This window comes from Triturus cristatus, chromosome 9 (genome assembly GCF_964204655.1).
Source record: "Triturus cristatus chromosome 9, aTriCri1.1, whole genome shotgun sequence".
In the NCBI taxonomy this organism is placed as follows: Eukaryota; Metazoa; Chordata; class Amphibia; order Caudata; family Salamandridae; genus Triturus; species Triturus cristatus.
The window spans coordinates 939,120,330-939,144,641 of record NC_140592.1 but is presented as its reverse complement, the minus strand read 5'-3'; the positions used below and the strand labels follow the sequence as shown (position 1 = coordinate 939,144,641).

Below are 24,312 nucleotides of genomic sequence, written 5' to 3'. Positions count from 1 at the left end.
AGTGTACACCTAATAGACGTTTTTAGTTCTTGTGGGCACTCTTCTTGCTAACATTATTGTATACTTTTTCTCCTTACTGTGACATCTCTTATGGGAAGGTTGAAAAAAAACTGAGCTCTCCAGCTTCGCACTCCACTCAGACCTTTATTAAAAATTCCAAGATTTTTACAGAGTTCTCTAAAATGGAAGATTCTTTGTTGTCAACGTCTAGAGGTCCTACGTCTTCAAATCCTATCCTTGTGACGGCAGGGAAAGTTACTACAAAACGACTGAAGAAAGATCCACCCTCTCTGCCAAAGGCCTCATCTCCTGTCTCCTTGGAAATGTTGTTAGAAGAGATGCGCGCTCTTCATCCTTTAATGGAGGAAACAAACCCCAAACTGCAAGTCTTTACCAACAGTTGGTCTCAGATGGACAACAGGCTTACAGTGGTAGAACAAACTGTTTATTCTCTTGGTTTCAGGGATGCCAAAATCACTGTTCTCAAGTTACAGGTTTCCTCACTTCAATGCCAGGTCGAAGACCTTGAAAACAGAAACAGAAGAAACAACTTATGTATTTATGGCTTGCCGGAAGGAACGGAGGGTTTCGAAACCATTGCTTTTTTCAAATCCTTCCGTCCCAAGTTACTACACCTTCCGGAAGGATCTGTGCTTAATATTCAATGTGCTCATAGGCTTGGTAGTCAACTAACTGGATTATCAAATACACGAGGACCAAGATGTGTGATCTTGTATTTCCTTGAGTACACAGATCTTATCAAAGTTCTCTCAGCTGTTATATCCAGTCAACGTATTTCTTGGTCTGGCTCAACTTTATTCTTTTCGCAAGACTATCTCAAAGCTACTGCAAACAGACACAAGGAGTTCCTCAGCATGAGATCTGATCTATGTTCTTTGGAATCCCGTTACGGCCCTTTTCCACCCCTGCCTGTTTAAAGTCACCTATAAGAACAAAATTACAAAAACTGTGCCCTCGCAAGGGGGGAAAGTCTCATGGTAATGGCATACAGGCTTGTAAGCAAGGAAGGTATTGGGAGCCGTAAGTCTGACCACAGTGATGACCAGCCTCCGGGATGTGGTATAAGCTGAGGTGATATGTGATTATTTGCAAATATGGGAGCCGGCCTCAGGGTTGTAGGCGCACAGCTATGTATGTCAACAAGTGTGGTCAGTTTGAAATAAATAAAATAATTTAAAAAAAAAAAAGAACAAAATTACAACTTATAAAGATCCAGCTAAGCTCCAGGGCTTCATCAATTCCTGCAAAACAGAATCTATGGACTTCTCTGGAACTTCGACGTCTCATGCCATTTAACACTATTGGACTCCTAGTAGAATTCCTTCCTCTTCATTATTCATTAGGCAGGAGCCTTTGTTTAGGTTTGACTAGTTTAATGATATTATTACAGCATTTGTCAGTGTATTAATGTTGTTTCTACTTGCAATAATTATCTTTTTATTTTTTCTCTTGTTCTCTCTTTCATCACAGGTTTGTTGATGTATTTATCCACGTTGTTCTCTCGTTGCGTGTGGTGCGGTCCTTCCTTGCCCTTCGTCTTGTTGAGCTTGGACATGCCATCTGTTCCATGTGGTTTCACCCCCCACCCTTCTATGGTGTCTCTAGGTATGTCTCAACTCTTTTATTCGTATACTTTTCTCTTTTATGTCCTTTTTTTCTCCTAATCTTCTCCTATTTCTTTCCCTTTATCCTACTTACCTGCTTTTTCTTTCATCTACTCAATTTCTCACCATTGCATTTTCTCCTTTTCCTTCCCGGTTTTCTACCTCCACTTTTCTTATTTTATATCTGGTTTGATGTTTCACGCATGTGCTTGAATTATTCTTTTTTAAGACTTGCGAATAATCATATCACATGTATACATGATTGGGTTGATGTCACATTTACTCTATTTTCTTGAGTGGTTTGCCTAGTTCATTATCTTTTTTATGCAGTCATCTTAATAGCTCTATGTCTTTGAAAATTGTGTCATGGAAAGTTAGAGGTTTGAATACTCCCATTAAACGACATCGAGTTCTAACACATTTATCTAAATTGGAGGCTGATATAGCTCTTATACAAGAGTCTCACTTAACAGCAAATAAATCCTTAAAACTAAAAAGAAATTGTTTAGGGGAAGTTTTCTTCTCACCAGGGGATGGTAAGCGAAATGGTGTAGTGACTCATTCCCATAAGTCAGTCTCCGTTAAATTACTTTCTCAAGTATCGGATGATGACAAAAGATGGTTATATACTAAATTGCTAATTGTAAGTGCTCCGATTTCTTTGCTCAATGTATATGCTCCCACTAGCGGTGACCCCTCTTTTTGGTCTTCTCTAGACCGACAAATTTCGTCTTACACTGATGATAATTTTATCCTTGCTGGAGATTACAATCAAGCTGTTGATCCATTTGTAGATCGCAATTCATTGGTCTCCTTTAAAGTATTTCTTGATATCATACAACAATATAAGCTTATGGACGCTTGGAGAATATGTAACCCTGTTACAAGGGAATATACTTTTTACTGTTCGGCTCACCAATCACAATCAAGCATCGACCACTTTTTCGTATCACATAATGTAGCTCAATTTTTGAGAGATGCGGATATTAGGTCAATTTTAATATCTGATCATGCCCCTGTTTCTATTAAATTGGATCTACTGTCAAAATCTAATATACCCAGAAGATGGCGTTTAATAACTCTCTCCTTCTGGATCCCAACTTTAACTCCTCTTTTGTCTCCTTTGCCAATAATCTTTTTTCTTTAAATCAGACTGATACTTTGCCAGTTTCTGTTATTTGGGATACATTCAAAGCAGCAGCCAGAGATTTTATTATTGGTTTTGTATCTAAAAAACATAGACTTTCCCATGAAATCACTAGAGACCTTCAGGCAAAAATAAAGAAATTGGAGCACTTGTGTTTTCCTCGAAATCCACAGATTGTTTACATCAACTTATTGAGGCTAGGCTTGAATTCAATGAGGACTCTGCTAATAATGCCTCCCTCTACCTGTTAAAGCCTAGCACAAAATTTTATGGTGGTGAGAATAAGGCTGGAAAACTCTTGGCAAATTATTTAAAAGTTAAAAATAACAAACTTGACAGTGAATCAATTTTTGATAAAAACAATATATTGAGGTTTAAAGATTCAGAAATATTGGAAGAATTTCCCCTTTTTTACAAAATTATACACGCCAGAATCCATATCCTCAGATCTTGATATTTCTCAGTTCCTTTCAGGTATCCAACGCTCCCCTGACCTCCAAATAGATGACACCCTTTTAGAATCTGACACCTCACAAGAAGAACTTCTCACTGCTTTGCAACACTCAAGAAAGACAAGGCCCCAGGACCAGACAGGTTTACAGTGGAATTTCTTTACACATTTTTCATTACTGCTTCTCCTTAAGCTACACGCCCATTTTAGCTCTTTTTTTGCAGGGGGGGGGGGGGGGGGCGGGAATCCTCTGGTTCTTTTTTAGAAGCATTAGTCTATTTAATTCCTAAAGATGGAAAAGATCTGAGGCATTGTAAAAATTACAGATCTATTTATTTGGTCAATATTGATTATATTTTTTTTTCGAAAAAATTAGCCATGCGTCTCAAATTCTATCTCCCTCAATTACTAAGGCGCTGAACAATTCAGTTTCATTAAAGGACGCCTTCTCTCAGATAATGCTTGCCTTTTTTGACATTTTGTCTACATCTTCCCATGTACCTCACTCACTAGCAGCTGTGGCCCTAGCGCCGAGAAGGCATTCGATCGTGTCAACTGGTCGTATCTCTTTCAAGTGCTTAAATGGTTTGTTTTTGGCCCAAAGGTTATATCTTTGATCTCCCTCATACTCTAATCCTCGAGCAGCAGTCTTTGCAAATGGTTACACCTCCTCCTATTTTGATTTGGAAAGAGGTGTGTGTCAAGGCTGCCCACTGACCCTTTCCTTTTTAACCTAGCTTTAGAACCCTTCCTGTCCAAAATTCGTCAAAACAAAGATATTCATGGGTTTAATGTAAATAGCAGGCAAATTAAATTGGCAGCTTACGCTGATGACGTATTACTATTTATTTCCAATCCACAATTCTCTATTCCTGCCTTCCTACATGAAGTGGAGCTATTTGCTTCTGTTTCTGGCAATAAGCTTAATAAGGATAAATCCGAAATACTACATTTGACCAAATATACACTCAAAGAAGATTTCACTATCTCAAACTTTACCTGGAACTCTAAACATATAAAATACTTAGGACAGTTTTTTGCCCCTTCAATTCCAACAACGCTCTCTCTATGCATGGAGGAATGCAAACAGAGAATTTCCACATTAACATCCAAATGGCATCCCTTATATTTGTCATGGTGGGGGAGTCTTGATACCATTAAAATGATGCTCTCTCCCATTGTACTATATACAATTCCTAATATCCCAGTATCTATTCCTTCAAACATTTTCACAAAAAATTACTCTATACTGTTATCTTTTTTATGGAATCCTAAAAAATCACGTATGTCATTATTAAGACTACGAAACCTAAGGCTGAAGGCGGGGTTAATATTCCTGATTTTCCCAACTATCATAAATCATTCCTACTTCGCCAATCCTCGAAATGGCTTTCTGACTCTCAGTTAGAATGTCCTTTATGGGTGCAGCTTGAAAGTTCATATCTCTCTCTTTTCTCTTTCAAAGAATATCTTTCCTTCACCCGCAAGCCACATTCTGTTTCTACTTCTATTCTTAAGCTTACTTGTAAACTTCTAGAGCCCAATCCGAAGTTACTTCCCACAGATCTAAATTCCTTTCTTAATTCCACATTATGGCATAATAATTTTATACTTCCCCATGGCAAACTTTTTTATTGGAAGTCATGGAGACGCAAAGGTTTGATATGGACGCATCAACTTTTACCTCAAGACAAAATGTTATCTTTTTCACAAGCTAGCCATATACTTATATACTCAAGTTTTATCTTTTACCCATCCCACTCCTCACGCTGTTAATAGGTTACATAATTTTTTATACTCTTCTCCTAGAGCCTTTGCTATTTATACTTACCTTCGTAACCTGCATAATGACAGGGATAAAACTAAAGTAGAGTTGTCTTGGGAGGAGGATTTTGAGGTGAATTGGCCAATTTCCTTTTGGAACAAAATATGGACTAAAATTAGGAAGTCATCCAGAGCGGCTAACACCACACAAACAATATTCTTTATTTACAACAGTCTCTTATTACATCCAGTCACTTTGCATAAGAGACATCCTGACACTCCTAATACCTGCTAATACCTCCTCTGCTGATCTGAAACACCTACTCTTTACATGCGCACATGTTCACACTTTCAGGAAAAACGTCTGGTTCCAAATTAACTTAATTTTTGGTTCTAGTATCCCTTTCTCTATTGTTCACCTATTTTTAGGAAGCTTATCACCTGCTTGGGACAATTATACTCACAATATCAAGATTGTAGATCTCGTTAGCAGTCGCCTTTCACAGATCACCAAAAATTGGAAGGATTTTACAAAGCTATCCTTTCAGGCCAGGTGGTATGCTGTACGCCATAATCATAGGCCAGACCCGGCTCTTGTCCATCCTATTCATTTTTCTACAAAATGCCTAATTCTATGGTCACCTGTCACAAATCACACTGAGGCTAGTGCTAGACAGTCTTTTTCTCAAACTTCCATACAAGAAGAAGCTTCCCAACCTCCGTGACATTCCTCAAATTAATAATATATTACTTTGCATTCATCTGTATCTCTTTTGCATATCTTATAAAGATTACAGTATTCTTTGAATGATATTACTACCTATGTTTATTTTGGCATTCCACTCCAGTCATGTGTACTTGATGCTTTTATGTAATAAGTTTTATCTATAATTGTTATTATTCTCCTATATGATTTTATATTGTTCATTGTATTATTATATATCTGTATTTATTTTGTCTTCTCAGTAAACGTTTTCTTTGAAACTTAGGATTGCAGAATCAGAGCGGGCCATGTTTAAAGTGCTGCCGAGGCGCGAGAAAATGCTAGGAGCACCACCTGTGTCTAGGCAAGGCCCCCATGAGTACTGGTACTCTCCTTGTCCTAGGAGAAGTTCCGGTACTCAAGGAGCGGAAATTAAAAAGTGCCGGTACTCCGTACCAGTGAGTACCGGGCCATTTAAAGCACTCACTAGAACAATCTTCCTTAGTGACTTTATAGCAGTTAGGAAAAGGGCTCATATTTTTGGAGCAGAGCACCTGGCTGCACTGGCCCGTCAGTGAAAGCTGAGAGTTGATGGAGCTGTCTGAGCCCAGTCAGTCGCAGCGAGGCCGGCGCCCCCTACAGGTGATCAGGGGGCATGCGCTGATGGTTAGAAGTCAGGAAGCACTATTAGCTCATGGTGCAGAGCACCAGGCCATCGGCAGAGCATGTTCAGCTCTGATTCAGTGAGACGAGCATTAAGAGGGCGAGGCAGGTGTGCCCATGTCACTAAATAGAGACATAACGACTTAAACATGAGAACGAGATTTATTTGAAAAACACTCTTGAATCTCACTACTTTTAAGCTGAAAACATTTTCTTTCTTTATGAAAACACACTATCACTTCTCTAAAAGACTCCCACATTTTATAAATCTTCTTGGTAGTGTGAGACAGCAGCACACTGTGTTTCCCATCCTCACACACCCTGCTATTAAACCGCCCACTCGCTGGTGTTGTGCAGCGTATCTTACCAGTGGTGCTAGCAGAGAGGTCAGAGGTTACACTACTCCCAGTGAAGAGCGCTCCGGCTGTGCACAGGAGACTCTCGTGGTTCTGTCAGCACACACTGACGTTTCAACTGCTCTGCCTGTGAGAGCAAGCCCGTAGTGCTGCTTGCTGTTCTGCTGCCTCACAGGAGGAGGGTAACAACAGCTCCGTGGTGGACAGGGATAGCCAGATACAAGTCCCAGGATGGTGGAGAAGAGTTAGGTGGCGCTGAAAGTCACGTAAGATGTGCTCCCATGCGGCAAGCACCAATTACAGAATGAGATCCAATTTGGATTGCGGGGCCACTTGTGGGTTGAACAGTCATCCTATCAGGATTCAAAACACCCCCAGCCAAAGGGCTGTCCCTGGCAAAAAGGGATGGAAACAACGCAGACTGGAAAAGGAAGAATCAGAGGATGGGGAAAATGCCACGGCTCAGCTGATTTGCCTGAGCACTCTGGAACCTCGCGGTAATGCAGGGAAAATCCCAGAATGCCTCGGCCTAACTCCCAATAAGTGACACTTGGCAGGACTGCAGTGGATGCCTCTTCACTACCTTTTCCTATACACCTCTGCTGGCTGACGGTCAGCACCTCTTTACCCACTTTCTGTCAGTGAACAACCAGCTTACCCACCTGCTGCTGGCTAACAGTACCTCTGCTGCCTAAACGTCAATGCCTCTTCAACAATCCTCTGTTGGTTCAGTGACAGTTCCTCTACACCAATCCTCTGCCTGTTGACAGACTCACCAACCCTCTGCTGGCTAACTGTCAACTTCCTTTTAACTTGCAATCTGGTGGCTAGAAATTAGGTTACTCACCTGCTGCTAGCGGCTAACAGTGAACGCCTCTTCATTTATTCCTCTACAGCCTTATGCAGAGCACCTTCAGAGACCTTCTAGTGGCTAATCATCAGTCCTTCTTCACTGACTATCTGTGGCTAATAGCAACACAAAGATGATGGACGGAATGCTGAACATTGTTGAACAGTCACCTCCAGTACAGAGATCTAGGTCTAAAGCCATCGTTTTTTTGCTCACCATGCCATTACAGTTTGGGCCCAGCCATATGCAAATCAGTCTTGACACTGCTCCCCAGCACGAACTGCCAGGCCAGGTCCTCCCTGGACCAGCAACAAGCATCTTGGAACTGGTTTGGGGGCATCACTCCACATCCGCCAGGCTAGCTTGATTCCAGTGACATAGTGAATACCCTTCTCACTTGGGGAGACTAAGCCCAAAAATGATATCTGTTGTATATGCGGTCTTCGCCCTTGCAGGGTTTCAAGAGCACTATGCATCATATAAATTTAAAGTTTCCACTTATACAGTACAAAGTAAACAGTTACATAGGTATATACTTACAAATGTACGGTTGCATTACCAGAAAAGCATTACAAATTACATAAAAATATGTGCATCGGTATGTATGTGGGTATTGCAAGCACAGGGAAACAACCAGACGGCATAGTACAAAACACAATGTCATAATGCATAATGAAAACAACATAGCAAAATCTACAACATTCCAAAGTCAAAGTCAAGCTTCATAATGCAGCACAGTGGATAAATGTGGGATTGTTTTAAGGTTTCACAGATTCTTGCTAAAGTGATAGGTTTGGAGATGCACACAAGGTTATAAGCATGGTCCGAAATAAAAACAATATTGTGGTGTAATACACGACATTCGGTGTATGCCAAAACATGTTCATAGACTCCCCTAGTTACCAATATTTTGCACAGTGCTTCATAAAAAGTATAGGAGTGAAGGGGAACGGTACTAACAAAAGTATCGGAGAGGCTGAGGTAGGACAATTATAGTTATGAGCTAACATTTAATGAAATAATCCAGGATCTTGAGCAGGAACCATGACAATGCAAAGTTCCTAATGATTTTCATGGCCATAAAAAGGGCCACAAACAAAATAGTTATTTTTGCCCAGTCTTGTGTCTCTAACATTCACCAGCAATAAACATTCTAGATTGCTGCTGTTAGTCCTGACAACCTTAGGGTGGTCTTCCAACCAAACTTCTTGACTTCCTCCTCTATTTTTGCTGATCTTATTTTTGTTAGCCTTAGAACTCTGTGTACTTTCCCACTGCTAGCCAGTGCTAAAAGTGCTTTTGCTGTATCCTTCAAACATGGTAAAATAGACTTTCACCCCTCTGGCACACCTAACTTACTTCTAAGTCCCTAGTAAAGAGGTATTACATGTATCTGAGGCCTGTAAATCAAATGTTACTAGTGGGCTTGCAGCACTGATTGTGCCACCCACTTAAGCAGCCTTTTAAACAAGTCTCAGGCCTGCAATTGGAATCTGTGTGTGCAGTTTAAACTGCCATTTCGAACTGGCAAAATAAGGCTTTTGTCAGGCCTAAACCATCCTTTTTAATACATATAATTTAATACATATAAGTCACCTCTAGGGTAGACCCTAAACAGCCCATACGGCAGAGTGCAGTGTATTTAAAAACTATTTTTAACTTTTACATGTCCTGGTAGTGAAACACTTACATTTTGTGTCTGTTGCTTGTATCCTGTGTCACATGACTAGGTGTAACTGGCAGTTGGTCTTTGTGTATTGCTCCCAGACAGGGAGACAAAGGTCCTTAGGCGCTGGAAAGATGGCTCATCTCTGACTTGATTGGGGGGGGGGAGAGAGGTGTCACCTACCACAGTTGCACATCGCAAAAGTTCTGCCGGAGCACACTCACAAAGAGTTTGACACTAGCCCTATTGTGCCCCAGACAATCTGGGGCTAGGGCATGGAGGCAGGAAATTCCAAGCACCTCTTGGGGTGGAAACCTCCAGAACCCTGGCCTACTTCAAAGTACGAACAAGGTATAAATATTGGACCCTCCGACCCAACTCTTCAGTACACCTATTGACTTGTGGAAAACTCAGAAGGACTGCTCTGCCAGAAGGACTGCTACTCTGCTGCCCAGCTGCCTGAGTGAAGGACTGGACATGCACCTTGAACCCAGGACCACCAGAGTAATTCCAAGGGCTAACTGGCTGGCCTCCTGACCAGAACCTCAGAGACAGAAGGCTTCAACTGCCTTGAACTGAACACCTGGACTCTGTCTGCTGTGAATCCTACCCTCCCAAATGCCACCCCAGCCCTGGACCCTTGGAAGTGGGCCTTAAGGTGCTCTGCCAGCCAAGCTGTTCTCCCAGCATAATCGGCGCAGTGCGTTCCAATCGCCTCACAAAACTCTGCATCGTAACTACTGTGCTACGCATCTCTGATGCAGGACTTTGCATCACAGCCTCATCGGAACTGCTGCTAGGCAACGCAATGTCGACGCAGGCTTTTGCAGCGCAAGCCCCTCATCGATGACATCCTTGATGACGATGCAGGACTCCACATTGCAGGCTCAGAAATGTCGTCTGAACCAGCTGGTGCGCGATGCAGGACTTTGCATCACAAACCCCTCGTTGGTGGCATCCTCAACAAAGAGGCAGGACCTGGCATTGCAGCTTCCTGGAACTGCTGCAGCGTGATGCATCTCCACATCAGGACCTCGCATCGCCTCCTCTGCGCAAGGCATCCTCGATGCGGGATCTTGCAACAAGCATTTAAGGTACTCTTGTGTTTCAGGCTTAACTTGGTCCCTGTATCCAGCACGAGCTCCATCGTGGTAAGCCTGAACTTCAATTTTGTCCCAGTCACATAACTTATAGTTGGCGCTGTGTGTTTCAAAGCACTATTTTCAATTAAATCTTTAAAATTGCATATATCTGGTATTACTGATTGGATTTTTGTCATTTTGGTATCAAATATTTTATTAAAATTTACTCTATTTTTCAAAATTGAGATTTTCTCTGTGTTGTGTTTTCACTCTTTTACATCTTGAAGTGCTGCATTAATACTTTACACAGCGCCTCTAATTAAGCCTGGCTGCTTTGTGCCCAGTTACCAGAGGGTAAAGTACAGGTGAACGTGGGGCTTGATTGAGTTTCACCCTGACAGAGATTTTGGGGCTTGATTGAGTTTCACCCTGACAGAGATTTTGGTTGCTGCTTCAGAAGGGTTTCACCCCCCCCCCCCCCAACCAGTTACCCAATTTCGAACAGTTGCTTTGCTTGATGATGTCAGCAGGGGTTTTGAGACCCACTATGGCAGCGGTACTCAAAGTATGGCCCGCGGGCCAGTTGCGGCCCGCCAGCCCTTTCCATGCGGCCCTCGTGTAAAACAACAGACAGTTGGCAATCAACTGCAATTCCGCCTGTTGTTATTCCTCGGGGGCCGCATTCACTGGGTAAAGAAGCATCCGCAAAACCAGTGCCTCGCAAGCAGAGGCGCAACTAGAGCTAAATTTCGGCGGCGGGGGGAAGGGGGGGGCTTGAATCTTTAAGCTTTAGGCAGAGTGGCGCTGATTTCGGGGGAGGGTGGGGGGCCTGAATCTTTAAGCAATAGGCAGAGTGGCGCTGCAGGGCCTCTTAGAAGGGGTGAAACAGCGAGGCCTCATTAACATGCAAATGGTCTTTTAAAGACCTGTGAAGTGCTCGGGTGCGGCTGTGTGTGCGCAGCGAGGCTGTCTCATCCCGGGCTGCCACACGCGACGGGGGTGGGAGGGGGGCTGAAGCCCTTTGAGTCCAATGGGTGTTGCGCGCCTGATGGCCTGTGTTACCCAAGCAACCTCTCGCAGATCCTCTGCCCTTAAAACTCGATGGGAGATAAGACGAGTGAACAGCAACGCAAGGACCTGCTTTTTCAGAAGTCTCTCCTCTGCGGGCCGCACACCACCGTAGGCATCTCTTATGCCTCTCACCAGGGCCCACGAGCCTCGACAGAGAAAGGGAACAGAGGGAGAGAGAGGGAGGGAGACAGCGAGAGGGAGGGAGACAGAGAGAGAGAGAGAGAGAGAGAGAGAGAGAGAGAGAGAGAGAGAGACCGAGAGGGAGGGAGGCAGAGGGAGGGAGAGAGGGAGGGAGAGAGAGGGGGAGGGAGACAGAGGGACACAGAGGGAGACAGGGTGACAGAAAGAGGGAGACAGGGAGACAGACAGGGAGAGAGAGAGGGAGACAGGGAGAGAGAGAGGGAGAGAGGGAAACAGGGAGAGAGAGAGGGAAACAGGGAGAGAGAGAGGGAGACAAAGGGAGGGAGACAGAGGTAGATGGAGGGAGACAGAGGGAGACAAAGGGAGGGAGACAGAGGGAGGGGGGAGACAGAGAGAGGGGGAGACAGAGAGAGGGGGAGACAGAGAGAGGGGGAGACAGAGAGAGGGGGAGACAGAGAGTGAGGGAGTGACACAGGGAGGGAGGGAGACAGAGAGGGAGGGAGACAAAGGGACACAGACAGAGGGAGACAGAGAGCGAGAGGGAGACCGGGAGAGAGAGAGTGAGACCGGGAGAGAGAGAGTCCCTGTTTGGCAGTATGTCGTATGACCAAATGGGCTGCTCTATATGAGACAGCACGTTGCGTACGATATGCTGCCAAACAAGGACTCGGGGAACTTTCATTCGCATACTACTGACTGTGTGAGCCTCTGAGGAAGAGAGTCATCGAAACGCGTCGGGCTCAGTCAGGTGTGAATAATTACAGGCAAGCGCGACAAACCATACCTAATAAAAGCTTGTGGGGAAAAGCAGCTTGTGTTCAAGTGCGGTTCTTCTGATGGACAAATCCCCAATGAACTGTATACATATGTGTGTGTGTATATGCTGGGTCTGGTGGCTCAGTGGACGAATGCGTCCGCTGCAGGGGTCTGTGTTCAACCTCATGGTCAGTTTTTTTTAGTTGCTCTAGCCCCGCCCCCTCCACCACTGACCCCGCCCCCACAGGTGCGGCCCTCGGCCACAAACCACACTGTAAATTTGGCCCCCGAGAGAAAGTTTGTGAGTACCCCTGCACTATGGCATCATTTACTGGATGGATAATTCCGGGACATGGGTTTGGAGACATTTTTTCTCATGCGTTATTGCAGGTATTGATATTAGAGGAAATAATGTAATTAAGACAATGAAGACAATATATAAAAACAGGCACTTACTGAAAGTAGGAGTGCAGCCAAGGCTGTTTTTGTGCAGTTTGTATGCTGTACGGAAGAGAGCCACCCGCTAGGAAGTCAAAGGGAGGAACATTACAAATGACAGACATGTCAAATGACCCACATTAGAATGCAAATACGACATGTTAAATGGTTCCACAAGCCCCAGCAACTGGTAAAAGGCCCAAGACAAGAGTCACTGTTCAATAATGCCCTTAAAACATCAAATTACGGGAGGATGTCTAGACATTTACTCACTAAGTGTTTTGACTCGTCTGGGGAACATGAGCATCGTCAAAGCCCAGAAGCCAATTTACTACCCTGATGAACACACAAAAGATCACTAATGCACAGCATTCTGAAACTATTTGTTCTGTCTTTATATTTGGCAGCCACTTAACACTTAAATCACGCACTGGTAGCTCAATAACATTTAAGGCATGGTGAAAGTTGCTGGCCACTGAGAGGCGAGTCATGAAGCTCTTTAGAAATACTGAAGACCGACAAGTTTGAGGCTTTCCAGAATGATGTCCATGGGCTTCTTTTTGAGGAGGGGGAGAGGTGCTTGGGGAGTGGCTGTTGGATTATGAGCCATACAACCAAAGCAATTAACAGAGTACAGTTTTCATCAATAATGTTGCTGTGTACTAACTACAACATCAGACCTTAATGTGCTATTGCCATAGGTCATGAGCAGGGCCACTGGAATTATGCGGCAGGGAAGAGCCAAATTAGGTGGCAGGGCTGAGTAAATTATGCAGCTTGAAAAGGTAAATTATGTAGCAGAATGCGGCATACTTTGCGATAGTATTACTTCATTATTTTGTCATTTTTAAATGTCTGGGCATTGGTTGCACCTCATTAGTACCAGTTTAACCCCTCAAAATAGCAATAAGCATAAAAAAAACTAGTCAACCTTTAGCGCCTTCCACTGCACGGCAATACGCTTCGCTGCATTTTTAGTAACTTTTCAACAGTTTGAGCTAGAAACAATTTTATTTTGTTAAAATCTGCAAGTCAACCCCTTTGCCGCGTGGCAAATTCAGCCGCGGTGTGAGGGGGGTGGGGCTGGGCGTGGCGCTCAGGTACCCAGGACGGCTCCCGGCCGTCATAAATCACGGTGGGCATTTGCTCATGACGGCCGGGAGCCGTCCGAACTCCGCCCACTAATTAATTCGCCCGCACAGGTGGGAATTAGCCGCACGTGGGCGGAGCGGCAACGGTCGGATGGCTCCCGGCCATCATGAGCACACTACTACCGTGACTCATGACGGTCGGGAGCCGTCCTGAGCACCCATGGGGTTAAGCGGCACATGTATTGTGTGGCAAATGCGGCAAATCTATAAATCTATAATTATGCGAAAATCATCGCAGCCGCAAAAAATCGCATAATGCCGGTGGCCTTGGTCATGAGGTATGTGGCGTGGATCGAGGATAGGTAGTGAAGCATCTTTTGGAGTCTTCTGTACATCGCAAACTTAAGTAAAGGCAGCTCATGGGATCTCAGGGTTGCAGCCTCAGAAGTATTTTCATGTGTATGAGGATTCCATGTTGTAGAATCACTTGAGTCTGGCATCCTTGCAAGGATGAAATTTTCCTACAAACCTCGCCTCCTATGTCATGCCTGACATTTTTCGTTGGGGCCTAAATTTACTGTATTTTTTTTCTCTGAAAAAAATCAGTTTGTTTTGTGAATTTAAAACAAATTATTAAATTAAATTAAATATTTCATCGTAGGCAGCCTAACCCGGAAGAACCAACGCCAAACCATACACTGGTGGGCCTCAAGGAACACCGATGTGTGTGCTGTAGGAGGGATGACCGTCCACTGGTCTCCCCACTATAAACGCTGAAGGGGTGAGGGGCCCTTGATCTTCTCTGCACAAGCCCTCGTTAAAGGAGAATTGTTTGTTTCTGTGTGTATTGGCTGCACCCAAGGCAGCAGCCTCTTGCGTGTTTCAGATTTGCGGAAATTCCAAGCATATTTATTGCAATTTTGATAGCAATAATACGAGGGTGAGCGCGTGGTAGAGAGTTCATGATCCCTGTGCAGAGTGCACCTAACGTTAGCGTTATCTGTAGCTGCTGAAAAACATGTATTTTTGTAAGAACTATGGGCCAGATGTACGACCATAGCATTTTGCGAGTTTCAAATTGCAACGAATTTCGAGTCGCAATTTGCGAGTCGCATAATGCTATGTGCGATTCCCAATGGGGTCACAAATTGCATGCCTCATGAATATTAATCAGGCTGTTGCAATTTGCGACCCCATTGGGAATGGCTAGCACTCCCAGGGATGGTGGCCTGCTGGGGTCAGCAGACGTCCATGTCTGGGACTGCTTTTAAATAAAGCGTTTTTTTTTTATATGCAACCCTGGGACCACTGCTTGCCCTTAAAAAATAATTGTGCATGCATTCCCAAAGGGGAAGGGGTCCCCTGGGGACACCCTTCCCGTTTGAAAGTGCCTTACCACCCTTCCGAGAAGGCTGGTAAACTGAGTGTTTTGCAACCGCAATTACGGTCTCAAAACATTCATATATTGGTTTTGGAGCCGCTATTAACAAGCGACGCCCTGAGAACGCCCCTTCCTAATAGCAAGTTGCTAACCCAATTTTGTGAGTCGCTAATTGATTAGCGACTCGTAAAATAGGGTTGGTACACGGGCCACAGGTTTTTTGCAGTAGCAAACGGGCCTAAAACCCCTTTGCGACCACAAAAAAATGGTCTTACACATGGCCCCATGCTTACAAGATGGATGATTGCTGCTGCCCATTAAAGAGAACCCCCCATACACACATTTTGTCTTTGCTGGTTATTCACAAATGTCAATTCACCAAAATGCCTGGGGCAGCGGAAGTGGCAACTCACGTCCTTTACCTTCAATTTCATTTACACACACACACACACACACACACATGCTTACACATATTCACACTTACATACACACTTACGTAAAATCACTCACCCGAAAGCTCGCACACAACATACTTCCCAAAGCATTTTTTTACTTACCTCAACTACCAGGGAATATCATAGTCCAGCTAACTGTACTCCTTTTGTTATTACACTAATAGTGAACAATGTTTCATTATTCACTATTAATGTAGTAAAAAACGGAGAGAAAATAAAGCAAGTAGAGCCCCAACCGACGTCTATAATGACGAGCTCCACAGGGTCCCTGGTACTGATCTGCCCCCTCCCCGCACTCCCCCCACCCCCCCTCCCGAGGTCAGGTGTCGCAAAGGCAGCGCCAGGGGACGCAAGGTGCAAGCTCGGAGTCGTAGCTGCGACCCCTAAATGACATTCACGTGGTTATTTATTCCAGGGCTGTGTGGAAGGACTACACAAGGTTTCCAAGAGGGAAGTCACCTTAAACATGTACCAGGTCACATTAACATTGGCAATAGTCAGCAACACGTATACTGATGAGAGAACAATTTCAGACCCTTTAGGAGGATGGGAAAATGGCCCTATCCTGAATGGCTGGACCCTTTCTATCTGGAGGATGCAATGGCTGTGACTGGCAGAAGGTCACGATCAACTGCCTGAACTTGGACGTATAAGCGGGAGCTTCTTCCAGCTTGTTGAACCCACCTTGCCTCCATGGAAACCCTCAGAAAGTCTCACGAGGCCAGAGACAAGGACACAGCACCTTGAAGCCTTCTCTACCTCTCACTAAAGACCACAAGATGGCTGCCTGGCGATGACACTACCTCCCTGCGCCACCTCATTTTTGTAATGATCCTACTGTTGTTGCAGCTGGTCAGCAACTGGTTGGCTTGTGACCTGCCCGAAGAGAGATTTGTGCAGTATGAGGTGAGCCCTCTCTGCCCATGAGTTTGAACCTAATCTGGTATATTAGACGGCAGTTTGACCCCCTTCTTCGTCAAGAAGTATCCCTTCCGGCTGAAGAGCCACTCATAGAGAGGCTCTGGGGTCAGAGGTAGTGAGCTAGCCCCAATTTCAGGGTTCAACACTACTACACCAAAGTCTAGGTGGGAGGCTTCCTTCTGTGAATCCAGTAACACACCTTCAAAACCCGAGCAAACTGCTCCCTTTCCTTTTAGGTTAAAAGCAACACTGTATATAGATCGCTATTTAATCAATTTTGTTTCCGCATTGTTTTAGGTATTCACGAACATTAGACTTGTGAACATTTAAAGTTGGTATAAAATAACTAAGTTTTGATGGGAGGATCCCAATCCTCTAGTTTGGAGTGGGTTGATCGCAGTGAGTTACTGATTGTACTCATCACGTTTGAAACACTGTTTAACATTACCAATGTTTCCATAACTGATTTGTTGATGTATTCTATTCTTCATTTTTCAGGACTGTGCGAATGTTCTTGATCAATTAGTGATCGTGAACATTATACAGTGTGCATAACCAGAGATCTTGCAGTCTCTATCATAAAGTCTTTACATTATAGCTCTAATGTATATTGTGTCACTTCTATCACTTTAATTCCCATTTGCATTTTAAATATAATGATATATTTTAAGATATTAACTGTTGTGTACTCACACCACTTGCTAGACAGCCACATCTTTACTGCAAATTAAATTATTGTGCTCTACAGTGTGTGCTTGTTCTACACCACCTTCATTCGGCTAGACCTTGACTGCTCATCCTAGTTAACCGGGAGAGTAAAAAAGGCTTAGTGAAATCAACTTCCCATCACACATTGATTACACAGTGCCCAAATTATTAGAGGTCACTAGTTCTCTCACTTTTATACATTTGTGGAAGTCCCTGAACCTGCGTGCAACTGGGGAAAACTTTGATAATCATCAAGCCTTAGAGAGAGAAATATTAAGTTAATTTTGACCATAGTCCGTTAAACCGAGCCTTATTCAAACATATTACAGCTTCCTATATACAATATTGTTATACTTAAAATATCAATTAAAATATATATAATACCTTCATAATATCCCAATGGTTCCAACCACGTATATTAACCATTATAACACTGTATGTTTCAATGGAGTTATATATAGATGAAACTACTTTTTATGCATGATATATATATTCTAAATATCCCTTAAAATACAAGATACAATCATCAAAAATATAGGAGGTGGGAAGCCTGAGTCTCAATTAAAAAAGTATTAATAAATTACATTTGCAATAGCCACCCCAAACCACAAAGGAAATACCAACATTAAAAGTTCAGATTGTATGTAAGATTCTTACCGCCCCCCCTACTTATTCTATTTCCTAACAGCTGCTAAAAAGCACCTTACTGGCACAGGAGATACCTAAAATGCGCATCTCATTCAATATTTTTATGGCATCTAGCCTCGTTCTTATAGCACATTTAATTTTAAAAAAACATATAAACTGTTGCTTAAAACGTATAAAATATAACCAGTCAATTAAAATACGCATACTGGAGCATTTTGAGTTCAACCCACACTTGCAGAGAAGTCCCGCATCCATCATTCTCCGAATATTCGGGATATATCAACACCCGAACACCGACGATTTAACCAAACCAGGGGCTTCAAGGTTTGGGAGTTTTGAGAGATATGGGAAGTTTGTGACTTCCTGACAAGAATTATTTAGATACTATGTCGAGTTCTTTGTGTTGAGGTAGCTTAGGTTCCTAATTCTGGAATCTATGGCAGTCCTTTCCCTTAGTTCCTTTTTGCTACAGTTATTTAACTCCACAATACTAAAATGCTCTAAGTTCACATAAGAGCCACATCCTTTAGTCTGCGCCTAGTATCTTTTTGCCCATCATAATTTACTGCTGCAGATTTCTATGATGCAGAGCAAAGATATGTTGTCTATTGAAAATGCTAGCAATCTTTGTCAAAGCCATAAAGTTATGTTAGCTGAGATATTATACCAGGAGGTTAAATCTACACAAATGTCTTGTATCATAGAGGGCAGAGGAAGACTCAGGAGAGTTTTTTAAACATAAGCCTTCTATTTCATTCCAATCATCTAACACAGCAAGACTTAAAACTTCTGTGCCATTCAGCATTTTATTTGGGGGTGGGGAGGGATACTATAGCTTTATAAGCCACGATCACCTGGATCAAACAGGGCCACCAAATTCTCTCTTAAACTTCTTTAAACCCCACAGATGTACAAGCTTTAAATCTGAGTGGAGGTCTGTTCTACTAACATATCTTCAATTGAACTTTTATATGTTTTTATTTTCCTCCACATTACTATTATATTTTTTTTTTATCTCTGTTTATTATCAGGTCACATAATTTGCAATAAATAATAAAAGCTTGCAGTTTTCGTTTCTAACCCACCTGGGTTACATCTAGAATAACTAGGTCATAAGCATATAGTAAGCATGAGATATGACAACCATAATTCAGTGGATATTTAGGCAAGCAGGCAGATCGGTCAAATAAAGGGAAAACAGCGCAGGAGTGAAGACACATTCCTGCTCAATCCATTTGAAATGGAGATTTTCTGTGAAAGGGTCCCATTAATGTCTAACCCCACCCGTACCCAATTATCATGATATGATTATTATAATACAACAAGAAGACACTTAGAAATGCCCACCTCTGTCAACTTTTGCCAAAGTCGATTTCTATTAACTAGGTCAAAAGCTGACTGGAAATCAATAAAACAACACAACTGGTTACCTCTTGTTTCTATCGCTTTTTGAACCTTTGCCCAAAATCTGAAACAATGATCTATACTGAAGTGCTTGCCCTTAAATCCACCTTGTTAAATTGGAATTAATATATCATCCTCAATCCAGTTCTTTAGGTAGAGAAGGATTTGTTTAGCAAATATGTTGGCCCCGACATCCATCAAAATGATCTGATGATAATTCTTGGGATCATTTGGATCATCTTTCTTTATAGATTAGTTTTACTATAGCACCCTTCCGGCTCTTTGGAAATTTCACAGTCTTCAAAAACTCCATTAAAGATAAAATTAAAGAAATTGGCCCATCAGTCTGGATTGAATTTAACTATGATTGCTGAGACATTGTCCAGGCCCGCAGGTCTAGTAAGATTTATACTTGCTATCGTCTTTTTTATTGCCGACAGGGAAGTATAGTATAAAAGACAAGTCATCCGGGTCAACCCATTCTCCATAATCTATCTCACTTTTACCCAAATACAACTTCAGCAAATAATCAATAATCAACCCAGGCGTCCATCAAGATATTAAGGCTCAAGAACATTTTTGCTTTTATTTCCTCTTCTCTTCACTAACTCCCAGAATTTCTTTGTGTACTTTGATGCAATTACAGTTAGGATCCGATCCCAATTCATTCTATAATTCTCCTACTTCCTTCTTTAATTCATTTAGCATAGGCTGCATTGACTTTAAAAAAAAAAAAATCTTGCTATTCTGAGTCATTTTCTGCCCCCTTATGTTTCTTTAGTTGCCTTAATTGATTTTTCAAATCCTGGATCTGCGAGTCAAACCAAACAGAACACAGCATCCTATGATCAAATGTTCATGGATACTGCAATGTCCTCCTTAGGGGGACCGCCAGACAATCAGCTTCCTTGCTTATTACCATATTATGCCAATTCAGTATATCGTTACTTGTTGCTTTAGGATTTCCCAGATCAATAGACAATTTTAAAATAAATAATAAGGCAAGCTGCGACTTGTTTATACGAGTAGTCAACTTCTTGGGTAGTCATTTGCCAAAGGCAACACTTGATCCATATTCAAGATCTCTAATTGCAAATCAGTGTATAGTAGGCCTGGGCATAGGGGGGCTACGCGGAGGGCCACAGAGGTACGAACAAACTCCGTGGCCGTCACCGTAGCCCCACTACGCCACCAGCCTCCACCCCCCCCCTATATTAACAATGAATATTAGTACTTAAAAGTAAATTAAAACCCACTTACCTGTACTGCGGCATCCCCGGGCTGCCCTCCTCCTCTTCATCGCAGTTCCTTCTAATCCAAGCGAAAACTGCACATGCGCCTGCCCATGCGCATTTCTCACAAGAAATGCGCGGACTCACGCGCATGCACAGTTTGCGCAAGGATTAGAAGAAATGGTGACAAAGAGGAGGAGGGCAGCCAGGGGACACCGCAGTAGAGGTAAGTGGGTTTTAATTTACTTTTATGTACTAGAATTCATTGTTAATATGGGGAGGTGGAGGGGGGGCTGGCCAACTTTGCTCCGTTGCAGAGTGTGCGGAGATTTGCCTTCTCTGCATAACGCGAAGGCGGCAAATCTCTGCAATAGCGGAGGTCTCTGCCCGGGGCTAGTGTATAGGGGTCAGTGGTCACTCCCTTTTACCCTCAAAATCTGGAAAGTTTTGCATAGATTGTAAAACCATGTCTGAATGAAAATGTAATCAATGGGTCCTTGCAGACTGCCTTAAGGGAAGGATTTACTGGTCGACGTATCAGCTGGAGATCTCCCATTTAGACAAATAAAACCTAAATCTATTAGACATTGTTGCATCTTTTTTGTCACATTTCACAAAGGACAGTTTGGAAAGTTAGCCAATGGTATATTACACACCTCCAGCATATCTTCCTGATCTATATCTGTCTGAGCTGGATTTAGATGTAAATTGAAGTCCCCCTTAATCATACCCGGAGCTTGTTTACCGATCGCACAAAGATGACTGATAGCTTTCCAAAACTACATTACAAACTTTGGGCTTGGTTGTTTCTCAACCTAGACAACATATACATTCATTACTAGCAGTTGATCATGATTTACAATTTTAGCATAAAGATACATCGTTGTCGCTTGTAGCCTTTCACATTAAGGGCCCGATTCCGATCTCGCTAGGAAAGCCCTCTGTACGACTCGGATCCGGAGGGCTTTCCAAGCGAGACGTGCTCCGGGAGTCCAAACAAGCGAATACGATGCTGCCGTATGCTTACGGACTAGGTTCGCTCAGACTCCCATTGAACTCGATGGGAACCCGTGTACAGATGTGTACACAGGCTACCATAGCAGAAAAGGTGTGGGTGGGGAAAAGTGTACACCCTGTGGTGGGCACCCCAAGGTGCCCGCCACACGGTGCGAGCCTGGATCAGGGGGATCCATGGGCACACCCCTGTGACAGATTCGGAGGGCCCGGGTGAAAGGGGGCCAGCTTCAGCCCCCGAAGTACGCTTCTGACAGCCGTTTTTTTCTTGCTGAGAGCAAGGCGAAGCGGATGTCCGAATCGTGCATCGTACTCGCTCGGTTGGAATAAGGCTCCATAGCGTGGCACGGTTCAGCTATGAACGAGTCGTACGGACAGGTTCAGGTCCCGGAAACAATTTGGTTGGCGTGTACGCAATCTTCGCATGGTACTTGGACATCGGAATTGGGCCTTTAGTGTTTATACTTGTAATTTGTTTGATGATGTTTGTGGATACCAAAGTTAGTAGGCCGCCCCCCCTGTTACCCTTGGCCCTGATGTTGAGCCACACCAACATTCTGCTAACAAAAACATTGAATCAAGAAATATTCCCACATAGCCAAGTCTCCTACAAATAAATATTTTCCTGTAACATTTTGTTCCAGCAATCCTTATCCATCATTCTCCCAAGACCATGTATATTCTATGATATTATCCTTAGGCTATCTGGCAGGCACCTTCCCAAATCATTAATACTGAAATAGGAGGTGTCTTCCACACACCACATTCAAGGCAAGAGACTCTGTTAGTCAGTCTAATTTTACGAACTGGATTTATACTAATTCAGTGTGGAATACTAACTTTATTATTACCTTTGTGGAGATCTACCATCCTTCATTGGGCAACACTCTGGGAGCTCACAGAAGGTATGCTAAAATGAACATTACATAACCCAGCATTATGGTTAAGGATGGCAGTTCCCTAATGTGAACTTATTCCTTCCCTTTGTACTATGCTGAAGCCCTGTGCGTTTAATCCTAATTCAGAATCCAATATCAAGCTTTGTTTCACTTTTGAATTGAAAACTACTTTAGATATCTCTTTCCCAACTTTAGTGTTTACGAATAAGAGCATGAGCAGACAAAGCTGGGCTGACCATCATATACACAGGGTTCCAATACTTGGGGAGACAACTTGTAGATATATTACACAAGCCATGTCAGCCAATATTGTACATCTGATAGACATTCGTGGACACACATCTGTGGACCACTCTGTTGCTGCAATTGGTGGTATTAAGATGGTTATTCTCCCCAAGATTACATGTATACTGCAAAATCAACCATTCTACATGTCTGAGGCTACCATAGACTCCTTCACTTGTTGGATACATTTATAAAGGGGTAGTGGCTCAAATTGAGTGGCCTTTACCAAATGTTGTAGTCAACATGATAAATGGCTGGCATTGGTAGATACACCATCTTATTATAGAGCATCACACCTTTTGGGACTGAACGACTGGATACATGGCTCGGTTGATGACCCGAGGTAAAGACTCAAGAAGAGTGCTCTTGTTAATGGCCATCACCTAATAATGGACTCTGTCTTTTCAACTGGTTTTCGGCTTTTCTTCATCGTTTTTTCTTGTTTTATTTGCACATTCACAAAATATGGTTCATTTCAGTACATCTTACACTTCTTTTGATTTATGACTATTTCTCTGAATCATTAATAAGATTCTTTCATTTCCTCGGAGTTGTATCCCTCCTTTGTCTCTCTTTTGTGAAAAGAGTTTTCTTTCAAAAAGCAATGATTTGTATTTATCATTGGCCAACTGCCTTATGAATGACTAATAGAACTGTTCTTTTTTCATTCTTTCAATTTGCTTCCTACAACTCTCTTCTTTATTGCGTCTTTTTCTTTTACTGGTCCTAATTCATTTTATAAAGAAAACCTTTTGTACATATGGCATTAATACTTATTATATATGCCTTGCTTTAAAAAAAAATGTGGCCCTGATGAAGTGAAGTGTGTTGTGAAACTCGTGTTGGCCTGTATCGCTTATTTTGCTAAAAAAAAAAAGAAAAGAAAAACTTTTGGAGACTCCAAATATATGTCCACCCGGAACTCTTTTGTGCAATCAAGGTAGATTGTCAACAAACTTTTTGGATCCAGATGGTCTGACCCAGCCTTTTTTGTTGCAGTACCACATAGTCATGGTGTGGTCTGTTGCAGTACCACATAGCCGTGGTGTCGTCTTTGAACATCAGCAACATCCTTCTCTTGATCGAAGGAAGAAAGGCTTTCAATGCCAAGTGGATCGCTCGATGCTCCAACAGGTTGATGTGAAGCTCAGACTCTGCCAAAGACCACAGTTTTCTGATCTTCCCCTCTCCTAGATGGCCGCCTCAGCCCAGAATTGACACATAGGTGACTACATTCAGCTCTCGTTGGGGAAGGAAGAAGGGTCTGCCACTGACCCACCGCAGTTCATAATACATCAATGCAGATCTTTTGCAGTTCCCTCCAAGGTCTGGGCTATGTCGGAGAGATTCCCCTGATGCTTTGCCCACTGGAACTTCAGGTCCCACTTTAGAGTCCACTTCTGCCAACTGCAATGTGTTATAAGCAGGATACAGGAGGATTTGAGTCCAACCAGCATCACAGCCAGTCTCACTGAAGTTCAGGATAGAGGCTGAAACATGATATCATAAATATACTGGAATACCAGAATATACTGGACTCGCTGCTCAGGAGGATTGGCCA

General features: G+C 42.9%; 1 protein-coding gene across 5 annotated transcripts in view; it reads right to left on the bottom strand.

Annotated features, from left to right (window-relative positions):
• Positions 1–24,312, bottom strand: part of TDP1 (tyrosyl-DNA phosphodiesterase 1) — a 984,975-nt gene that overhangs the window by 613,854 nt on the left and 346,809 nt on the right. For all 5 annotated transcript variants that reach the window (XM_085626517.1, XM_085626518.1, XM_085626520.1 and 2 more), the window contains exon 12: positions 12,732–12,798. In XM_085626517.1, the coding sequence (XP_085482643.1) occupies positions 12,732–12,798 (67 nt within the window). The remainder of the gene's footprint in view (positions 1–12,731; positions 12,799–24,312) is intronic.